The sequence below is a fragment of the Ursus arctos genome, unplaced genomic scaffold, assembly GCF_023065955.2.
Source record: "Ursus arctos isolate Adak ecotype North America unplaced genomic scaffold, UrsArc2.0 scaffold_24, whole genome shotgun sequence".
Taxonomy (NCBI): domain Eukaryota; kingdom Metazoa; phylum Chordata; class Mammalia; order Carnivora; family Ursidae; genus Ursus; species Ursus arctos.
In genome coordinates this window covers 2,421,428-2,432,344 of record NW_026622919.1, presented here as the reverse complement: position 1 = coordinate 2,432,344, position 10,917 = coordinate 2,421,428, and the positions used below count along the sequence as shown (strand labels likewise).

General features: G+C 58.2%; 1 protein-coding gene across 2 annotated transcripts in view; it reads left to right on the top strand.

The window, feature by feature from the left end:
• The first annotated feature begins 6,817 nt into the window (after positions 1–6,817).
• Positions 6,818–10,917, top strand: part of RNF213 (ring finger protein 213) — a 98,403-nt gene continuing 94,303 nt past the window's right edge. The window contains exons 1-2 of one of the 2 annotated variants that reach the window (XM_026483953.4): positions 6,818–7,034; positions 8,770–8,910. In XM_026483953.4, the coding sequence (XP_026339738.2) occupies positions 8,814–8,910 (97 nt within the window). In that variant the 5' untranslated portion in view covers positions 6,818–7,034; positions 8,770–8,813. Of the gene's footprint in view, positions 7,035–7,288; positions 7,504–8,769; positions 8,911–10,917 lie in introns of those variants that run through there. The other variant, XM_044378781.3, reaches the window with a different exon arrangement.

Sequence of the window (10,917 nt, the reverse complement as noted above, 5' to 3'; positions counted from 1 at the left end):
GCAACGTCTCCGCTGTGCTTTATTCTGTGCTGTGTCACAACGGACTCCCCGAGCCTCTACGTGTGGACTTTTCTCGTCCACCGTGTACGTACACCTCCCCCCCCCCCCGCCGTCACAGACAAGGAAGGTGGGGCTCCCGGGCGTTCTTTGAGAAAGAACTCCCTGTGCAGATGGGCCCCGTGGAGCTCCCCAGCATTCCCACCAAGACATCTCTGCCCAGGCGTCCTGGGCCCCCGCCCCTGAATCTGCATTTCCTTACCTTGAGCAGCGTCTCTCTCTGCACGAAGGAGCATGTCCTGGAGCCCTGCGCACTGGGCCACGCTGCCCAGGGCCCGTGGAGCAGCCGTCCATTGGTTTCGGGCCCCCATGCCAAGCACTTGAACTACGAGACCGTCCCAGTCGCAGAACAGGTGATGCGTCCGCTCTGGCAGAACCCGGGCTCTAGGACCTTCACCCGGAGCCGCGCCTGTGACGGCAGCTCGGCCTGCGGAATCCACTCCAGCAAGGCCCGGGCGCCTCTGCCCTGGATGGTCAGCACGACCTCGATAGCAATTTTAGGAAAATGAAAGCAAGCTGAATGTCTCCATTTGGGAACGTCTAGCCACGAAACCATGCGCCGGGATGCTGCGTGGCCGTCAAAGGAGCAGGGTAGAGCCGTGCCTCTCTCCACGCTGGTGTTTTTGGGGAAAAAGAACGAGTTGCGGAGTGATGCTCGTCTTAGGAGACACTAGTGTGGACACACCCACGGAACAACGCGGCAATGTCTGCAGGAGTTTAAAAAAAGTCCTGGGAAGATAGACGTCAAACTGAGTAAAGGAACTACGTTGACGTTACCCTGCTTCCGTCGGTTTTAACCATACATGTGCGGTTGAATTTCTCAACGATATGCTCATATGGCGTTAAAAACTAAGTTACTGCTTAAAATTAATTTATATAAGTTTATATTAATTAAGATAATAATTTATAATTAAAGCTTCATTTCAGAAAAAGAGGAAAGACTGGAAAGGACCGTGGCGTGGAAAGAGTTTGGAATTTGGTGCCAGAGGATTCGGGGCTGGGGCACACCGGCACCCCTCACCAGCAGACGAGCCCCTCTGGGCCTTGGCCTGTGCCCCGGGGCCTGCAGGGCAGTGCTGACGGTACTGTTGGCTGGTGTGCTGCCTACAACTGGCTGGCGGGGTGACAGTGTCCCCAGCACCAGTGCAGTTCCCAGCCCCTCTAGGGGAGTGTGGCCGCATCGCTGAGACGCTCTGGGCAGTGTGGCCATGTCCCTGAGGTGTGCGTTCGCAGTGTTCCCCTGAGATTCATACACTGACTTGTAGTACCGGACTCCCAGTGCCTGAGAATATGCCTTTATTTGGAAATAGGGTCGTGGCAGGTGTGATTAGTTAAGCGAGTCCATACTGGAGTAGGATGGGTCCTCATCCATACAGCTCGGCCCCTATGAAAAGAGGAGGCTTGGTGCAGACACACAGCCATGCAGAAGGCCACATGAGCAAGAAGGGAGAAGTCAGGGTGATGCTTGTATAAGCCAAGGAGCAGCAGAGACTTGTCAGCAAGCCCCTGGCAGCGGGGAGAGGGGCCCGGAACAGATTCTGCCTCACGACCTCAGAAGCAACCCACCGTGTAGACCCCAGGATGCTGGTCTGTGCTGCGTGGTTACAGCAGCCCAGGCAAACTAATAAGGTGTTCAGTGCTGGCTCCTGCAAGCTTGTTCCCCCTTGCTGGCCGGCTGGCTGGCAGGACGGGGCCTCGCCGGTGCCCTGGAAGCCGAGTTAGGGTCAGTGGGTGTGGAGGAGGGCACCTGCCGAGCAGTGGACCACGGACACCGCCACCTATCACAGCAGCTCCCAGAGCCCCGACTATACAGTGAACAGTGACCCAGATCCTTGCCCTTGATGGAAGTACGACATGTGCCACACACGTGAGCCACACAGGCCATCTTACCATTTCCGGTCACCTTATCGAACAAGGAACAGGTGAAATTAACACTATTTAACCCATTACCCCCACGATACCGTCGTTTCAGCACGTGATCTATACACAGCTTACCAAGGAGACAGTTGACCTTATTTTGCTCATACGACCTCTTGAAACCCGCTATGGATTGTGCACTCATGGCACACCATGGTTCAGCCATGCTCCGAGGCTGCGTGCCACTGTCCCGTGGCTGCCGTGTCAGATATCCCAGGTTTGAGACGTCCGCGTCCAATGTGGTTCGGAGGCCCTGGCTGCTCTGAGCTCCTAGCTGGTGCCCGTGCTTGTCTCCGCTCCGCCTCTGGAGGTAGTTGTGAGAATCTCTGACCTGGTGACGGCAGAGGACACGGTGTGCTGTGGCCGGCTCGCAGAGAGCTGGGTTGGGTCCAGGCTGTTCTGGTTTCTCACTACGTGACGTTGGGTAAATTGATCTCCCCGACCCTTAATTTCCACATCCTTCAAAGGGCCATTGCAGGGATGGAGTTGAGGGGCAGGCTAAGGAGGGACTGGCGTGTATCAGGCACCGAGGAGCCGGCGCTGCTGGGAGCTGGACCTCTGGGCATTGTCCTTCTTCAGCTCTCTCCTGTTCTCCTCTCTGCATGCGTGAGCTGAACACCTTCCTTGATGAGCATGTCTTTGAGGCGGCTTGATGCAGGACTCTGAGGATGGAGACAGGGAGGGTAGAGGGAAGGGTGGAGGGAAGCGTTAGGCTTCAGGCTGCAGCGCCGTGCTCCTCCCCTGCCCCAGGGAAATGAACCAGGGCAGGGTGGGGGGATCCCGTATGACCGCTCCATCTTGCCTGCAGTCTGCAGCCACCACGGAGAGGCCCCCCAGTGCCACCAGCTCTACGGTGGCAGCTGCAGGCTCCGTGGCCACATCCCTGCAGGCCCGACACCCAGGGAAGCCTCCTCACGGGTCAGGGTGCTCCGTACGCTTATGAGGAGCAGTGGGTGTCCCTGTGAGGGCCAGACTGGGGCGGGGACCTCCGTCTTTAATAGAAGGTCGGCCTGGAGCCGGGCTACCCTGACGGCTGAACGGGAGCCAACAGCAAACCTTCTCTGGGCTGTAATGAGATGACTTGTATAAACTCTGTTCTGCGTAGATCTGTCTACCCTCTGTAAATTCAGCTACTGATGCTGGCAGAGAGCCTCTCCCCCCTCCCCACTTTAGAATAATTTTAATCCTGTGGAAGGACCCAAGTTTTTCCAAACCATATGAACCCTCTGCAGTGCCAGACGGCTGCATCTTTTAGAGCGGATTTGGCAAAGCCCAAGGACCCAATGCCTGCAGTAGGTTGAATTCTGTTCCCGAAAAGAGTTGAGTTCTTGACCCTGGAAGCCTATGACTCTGACCTTACTTGGAAACAGGGTCTTTGAGGATGTCATTAGTTGTGTTCAGGGGAGGTCACACTGGATCAAGGTGGCCCTACCTCGGACGGCTGGGGGAGCAGAGACACACAGGTAAGGAGAACGCCGTGAAGTCACTTGGTTACTCCTCGGATCTGTGCCCCCCGCCCCCGAAACAAACAAGGAGCCACAGCAGCTCCGTAAGGCTGCCCTTCTGTCTGGGCGGGCCTGCAGCCCATGTGGGGACTCGGTCAGTGCCGATGGAGGAGGTTTTTGGACCCCACTGTTTCAACCCTGAGGCACATCTGACTCGGACGGTTCTTACTCCATGGGGTGAAGAGCACGATTCCTGGTTGAGACTCTCCAGGCCCAGAACACGGACTCCTACCAGCCAAACTCGGCCCCGACCCATTGGTACCCCAAAGCCTATTTCACGAGCAACTTGACCGCCAAGCCTCACTCAAATAGATTTGTGGTCTTCCTGTGGGAAAAACCAGAGCTGAAGAGAAGACCTGAAGGCAGGCTGGTGAGTAGATACAACCAAAGCCGAGAGCCCCAGGCCCCTCTTGTTTTGCATGGTTTTATTTACACCGCTCTGGGATAAATGAGAGCATTCTGTTCAGTCCTGCCTGGTCCTACAAGCCCGGCTTTGAGATGGCTGGATGCGCCAACCCAGACCAGGGCCACAGAGCTGTGCTGTGGGCAGGGGCAGAACCGCACGCCCCAGGCCTAGATTCTCCTCATAAGGCCGCCTTGTTCTCGGCCTCCCCGCACCCCTTCCTGCACTTACGCTCCCTGCAAAGTGTGTCTCCCCGCTGGCTACACTGGAGCATGCGGCCCTGGGAGTCTCAGTGGCTGCAGGCAAGGAGCAAGGCCGGCCAACGAGAATAAGTTTGGGGTCCCACCGAGTCCATCCTGCAAACGCTGGCGGCTGCAATGTCAAGATCAAGGACATGGCAGGTGATCCAGCATCCACGGGGTCTGGAAGATGTTCTAGGCCAGGTCTGGCCAGGCAGACCGCACGGCTAAGTCAACAGGCTCCTCCACTGATGTCACGCAGGTGACCCGGGGAGAAGGTGCGGGCAGGCTTTCCGCCAGCAGATCTTGCCCGAGAAGAGGTCAGGCTCTGTGAGCGCTGGGCCACGAGGAGAGATTCAAGCCTGCAGGCTCTACGCCACCATATGTGCAGGGACAAAGCGGGGGTCGGCAGCACCGGAAACCTTTCCCGACGCCCTCCTTCCTTCATCCCACGACATCACCTCCCCCTGCACCGACCTCAGTCTCTGATCCTGGCTTAGCGCTGCAAAGGAAACCACATCTGCTGTTTTCCTTGTCTCTTGTGGTTTTTCTGTCATATTTCCTAATGGTATTAGGTCATATATTATGTTATTTTATGTCATACTATATATATATTTTTTTCAGAAGTTGCATGCCTATTCCAACGTATACATTTATCGCATGTATCAAGACGAGGGAGTGTAAGGAGTCTTCTCCGTGAGTATTCACTATGGGCTCATAACACCTGGCTTTTCCATCTTTTCTTTGTTTTGTCTTTATTTGGTGTACTTCGTGAGTTTTGACTTGGCTCTTTGGGTTGCTAACCATCTTTATGGTACGGGTGTCCTGACAGACAGGACCACTTCCTGCCAGGTCCTTAGTGCCTAGAGGCGGGAGTGTCCGGAACCTGTGCTTTCCTTGGGCACCTGGTAGCTTGTTCTGCGCCCGTCAGAACAGGATGTCCACGCCCACCATGCCACTTACCGACTTCTCGGAAAGTAGGGAGTCGGAGCCTGGCTGCGAGCGGACTTCTTCTGGAGGTTGGTGTCACTCAAAGTCACCCTGCAAATGCAGGTGACAACCCAGCTCCGAGGTAGCCTGGCTAGACAGGCTCTTCGTGGCTGAAGGGAGAAGAGGTGACCTGATGCTCCAGCTGAAGCTTCGTCAAGCTTGAGCCGCAAAGTAAGTTGGGGTGCAGAGACAGACAAGGCAGGACAGCAGGCCCCGTCTCTGGAAGGTGAGGTTTTGAACATCCTTTTACGGTTTGCTCTCTGTTAAGGAGTGGTCAAGAACATAGAGAAGGGGACAGGAGAGCTTCCCTGGGGACGTTAAAATGGCCTTAAAATCCAAAGGGTGTCTCCCTTGGTGGGGCGTCTGTCACTGGAAGCATCCTCATTCCTAAGGTTGCGTTGGGTTTTACGACAGCCAGGCCACACCACGCAGGTCGGGGTGTTTTCTCAGCCACTTGACTTGTCCGGGATGTGCATCCTGACCCTGCGAACTGCACACTGCTGACCGCGGTGCTCGCTCTGCCAGCCCTTCAACCACTCCCTGCTCCTTGGGGCAGACTCAGCGTTCCGGAGCCCATGAGCCACGCCTGCCCGTGAGAGCACACGCAGGAGGTGCCGCCTGGCCAGCAGGGCTAGCTCGTCACTGGCCTGGACACGCGTCTGGGTTTTGCTCTGCTGGTGTCTCCCCAGATCTAACGGTGGCACAGGGCAGTGTAGGGTAGGGCTGGCCCCTCTCCTGCTAGGACCCAGAAGGGACAGCCTGGTCCAGCCTGCCCAGCCTGGCACCCTGCCTGGAGCCCCCTTCTTTCAGAACAAGCTTTCTCTCCTGGGCCCCACACAAGGTCAGCACAAGGTCAAAGGCCCAGCAGTGGACACAGCTTGGATCCTGCCCAGATCCAGAGGAACTAGACAGTGGGGGTGGCTGGTCGCGAGTTGGGGTTTGTGGCTTTGAGTAAATACGAGATCAATCATGGTAACCTGTGCTGAGCACCCGCTAAGCACCTCCCGATCTCAGTGATGCTGGGTGTGAATGAAGAAGCCAGCCTTGCAAGGGGGTGGGCACTACCGCGGGGGGAACCCCAAGAAGAACTGAGCTCGCTGTTCACAGGCCAGAGGAAGGGTGGAGTGGCTGGAGCGTGTGGAAAGGAGAGGGTTGGAGACATGGGCAGAACAGGAACCCCAGCCTTTTAAATTTGATCATAATCATCCAATCTGGAATTTATAGCAGCACAGGGGCCCACAAGTGCTCTCAGGCTGCGCTGGTTCTGGGGGAGAGGGCAGTGAGGAAAGTAGGGAGTAAGTAATACACATCACGCACCTTGCTTGGGTCCTGGAGCACCAGCATTTGCTGTATTGTTGTTGTTGATATTATTAATAATAATTATAAATTCTCCAACAGCCCTAGGATGGTGCACTATGAGCTCACAGATGAGGACACTGAGGGATGGAGGGGTAAGGGGTGCAAGTGCAGGCTGGGGTGGGGCTGGAAACCCTCCATGACCATCGGCCGGCCGCCGTGGTCACTTAATCTGCATAAGGCCCCAATGCGACTGGGCTGGTGACCTCCACTTTGCACGAGAGTGACCCGCCTCGCGTCCTCTGTGCCCCTCCCTGGCCGGAGGCTGGCTCTCTGGGGAGGTGGGCACTGTCCAGGGTGCTGGGCGCCAGGGCGCGGGGGCTGCTGGGGGAGACCCGGGTGCGGACCCCTGCTGCTCCAGAATCCGGGCTCCCTGCACCCCGCCCCGTGGTCAGCGGCAGGCGGCAGGCGGCGCCTCCCCCTTGGTCTGCCGCTGGCTCCACTGGGGGGCGCCATGGGGGGGGCATTCTGGCCGCACCCGCCCGAACTCCCCCATGCCGTCAGGGGCGGACCCGGAGCAGAGAAACGAAACCGGGCGGCGGACGCTTGCGCGCTAGGGCCCTGCAGGTGCGAGCGAGCGCGGGGGGAGCGCGGGGGACGCGGGGGACGCGGGGGCGCGAGGTCTCGGCCGGCAGAGTGCGAGGGCGCGGGGCGGGCGGCGGGGTCGGTGGGTCTGGGTCGTGGCGCCTGCGTGCTGCCGCCCCTCCCCGGCCGCCTGCCTCTTCCTGCGGCGCCCGGTTTCGGTTTCGCCTCGGGCTCCGGTCCGGTCCGGTCCCGCCGCCCCCGGGCGGACCCCACCCCGGGCCGGGCAGCCGGTGTGCGCGGGCATGCGCGGAGCAGCCCCCGGGGTGGGGGGGGGGAAATCCTTCGCTCTCTCGAGCCGCCACACCGGAGCAGAGCTGTTGCCCGGGATGGTCCTGTCTGTGTCCACAGTAACTTTCTGGAGAGCAGCATCTCAGCCCCAGAGCCGCGCCGCCCCGAGCGCAGTGCGCTCCCACTTTCCAGGGCTGCAGGCGGCCACGGTCTCCAGGCCAGGGTGGGCACCTCTGCAGTGACAGCCTTAAGGGCCACGAGGTGGCCGCGGGGACGCCAGAGAAGGAGCGAGTGCAGAGATGGGGGCGGCCAGCCGCCTCCGACCTGTCCCCGCTCCCGCCCCCTCACCCCCACCCTGGCTGGCAGCCTTGGTTTGGCGGTGGTTTGGCCCAGTTCTGAAGTTGGGAAAAGTCCGGAGGCTGACGGGATAGAGTACTGCTTGGTGCCTGGGTTCTCATTTATGCCCTTAGGCCCCTGCTGGGGGCGAGAAACAATAGGACACTTCAGGGACGATTTCTGAGCCCTGTTGTGACTTTTCTGGTGTGTGGGGAAGCAGAGCTTTGCAGGGGAGGACGGCTTAGGGGTAGAGGCCTGGGCTGTGGGGAGTCCCGACGTTGTGGAGCGAGAGCCCAGACCAGGATGGGGGCTGCTTCCCTGGCCATGTGGGGGTGAGGGGCGAGGTGGGGGCCAGGGCTTAGCAGTGTTGGGCTGAGCCTGGGAACCTGGCACACACCAGTCTAGCTCTGCCCTGCCCCCAAGAGCTCACTATCTAGTGGACAGCGAGCCAAGTCTGGGGGAGGCAGGGGCGGGCAGCGGGCTAGAAGCAGGCAGGGCAGTGCCTGTTGTTAGGACTCCTGACTGCTAGCCCGGTTAGCCCTGGGCTGCCCGTATAGGCTGGCCGCTCGGGTTGTCTCTGGCATTTCTGCAGAGCTGTCTGCCTCACCTAATCCCCTCCCCCCCACCGACCGTCACCTGTGAGCAGGTGCTTCTGTCTCTGACCCTCGTCCAGTGCATGGTCAGCACTCTTACACTGTGTCTTATCTCAGCGTTTTGCATGTGCTGTGTCTCTGCCTGGAACAATCCCCCCTCCTCCAACACCTAGTTCCCAGTTGTCCCAGCCCCCGATCTCAGCCAGAGGGGACAGTTTTAGACTCACTTAGTGATGGAGAGCCCAGGAGGGGCGAGCCTAGCTGGGGAGCAGAAAGGGAATAGGGTGCTGGAGCCCCTGGTGGGGGAAGGGGAGGGGGAGGGAGATGCCCGGGTCAGGAGGGGAGGAGGGGGGGTGGGGGGGCTACTTGGGGGGGGGGGGTCAGGGCTCTGAGTGCTGCAGGCGGGGATGTGCTAGCACTAGGTTTCGATTGAGCTGGAGGACCTTCTAGGCGCTGTAATTTCACTTTCCCAGAAAATGAAACTGAAGCAGGGCTGTGGTCACATGACAGGTGGCTCAGTATATAGTCAGCTGCCTGGGGACCCTTCCTTTTTCTTCCAGACCTGCAGGAGCGTGCCTGCAGGAGAAGACCCATCTCTGGAAGAATGGAGTGTCCTTCGTGTGGGCACGTCTCCAAAGATGAAGCCCCCAAGTTCTGCAGCCAGTGTGGGCAGAGGCTGCTTCCTGCAGCCCCCATACCAGGTAAGGGCTGAATGGGGGTGATGGGGCAGGCAGCAGCCTGGTCCCGCTGCCCTTCGCTGAAATGGAAACTCTGGCCAGCGGGCAGCTCAGGTGGGTGGTATGAGGTCTTCTGTGGCTGAGGAATTCTTACTAGAAGTACTTTTGTTAGAAGAACAGTTTCATCTGGTCCTTTGCTGAAAGCTTTTTAAAAACTTTCAATCTCATTTCCTGGAGAGAACTTGAGGGTTCTCCTCCTTCTTGGGACCGGGAAGTATCGGGCTGAGCTGAGGGATCTTAGTGGATTTCAGAGGATGCTGTGTGGAAGTGGTGTCCCAGGTGCTGTGATGGGGTGCATGTTCCCCACAGCCTGGACAGGACCCTTCCTGGTGAGGGGTGGCAGGTCGGTGCCTGAAAGGGGAACCATGTCAGGTGGCCCTCACCTGCCAGCTCAGGTCGGTCCTTAACTTGCTTGGTGTCCAGGACCTCAGGTGCCTGCCTTCCTTCCTTTCCTATGTGTTCTTGGACCACAGGACCTTTGCATTGCCTGTTCCTTCAGCTTGGAATATACCTTTCCTCTGAGGGCAGCACCATGACCCCCTCACCTCCTCGGCCCTCCCACCCGGAGGCCCACTCTGACTACCCCATTGAAAACTACACCTGTCCCAGCCCCACACTCCCACTTGCACTTCACCAGGCTCTTTGCCCCTCTAGCATTTGGCCCACGGCAGCGGGTGGCTTCAGACGAGACTTTTGCTCTCTTGTTAGCTGCTTTACTCTGAGTCACTGGTACAGCACCTGGCACACAGTAGGTGCCTGATTAATAATTTCTGGACCAATCAAAGGAAGTCCTCTAGAAGATCATGTGTGTTTTCTAAATATGGGTTGTGTGTGTGTGTTTGCACGGGAGTCAGTAAATGCTGTCAGTACCAGCCCTCCTTGCTCGCCGACCTCTGGGTAATATGCGACGGTGCACTGTGTGTTAGGGGTGAGGGGGAGCCACGGGCTCATTGCTCGTTCTTGTTTCTGCTGCATGTCTACAAAGTGCTCACATCACAGATGCTTTCATTGGACTGTAAGAGGTACGAAGAGGCGACTGCTTTTGTTGTCAATTTTTGTTTGATTTTCTTTTGCTGCTTCCCCTTTAGGGAGGAACTCTGGCTAGAGTCAGAGCTGGGGAGTCTGTCTTTTCCTTTGGAACACGGGGGACTTGACTCACACAGTCGTGCTTGAACTGGCTCGGTGTCCGCTGTCCTCATTGATTCCTTGCTGTCTGGATATGGAACCTGAGCATAGCTGAGCTCCTGGTGTCCAGCTGGAATTTTCCACCTGCTAGGGCGCCACACCCCTGGTCACTAGAACATCTGCCTAAGTGAGCGATGTTGTGAGGGGGTCTTTGGGACCCCAGAGAGTAAAAAAACCCAAATCAGACTGGCTGGTTTCATTGCAACGAGCCTGGTGCTGTACGAGGTATTGAGGGAGGAGCTATCATATATTCCCATTTTACGGATGCCGAGAGTGAGGCACAGGGAGGTTAAGGAACCTGTCTACAGTCCCACGGCTAGCAATTGGCAGAGACAGGATTTGAGCCAGGCCGCAGCTCTGGAGAGCTCATGCCCTGGGAGGAAGCCGTGGTCTTGCAGCCTCCAAGGGAAGGGAGGGAAGGTGGGGTGCTGGCGGCCTCCTGTATCTGCTCTGAAATGCCACCATCTGGGCTGGCTAGATAAGCAGCCCCAGCCCCTGCTAGCCCTGACCTGTAGTGGGGGTCAGGGCTCAGGGGTCAGGGGTGAGGCAGGGGTTGAGTGTGGGCCTCTAGGGCGGAAATGAATTACTATGACCAGGTAAAGCAGGGGGACCCCGGACTGACAGGCAGAGGACCCTGAGGGACTTCTCTGGAGTCTGGATCCAGTGCCTGGTGCCTCCTGGAGACCCACCTCTTCAAGAAAACGCTCGCTCCTCCCAGGGGTCTCCAGGGGAGTGCGATACCTCTGCCCTCCTCTGGTTTTGTGTGAGGGGGTCTCAGAGCACTGC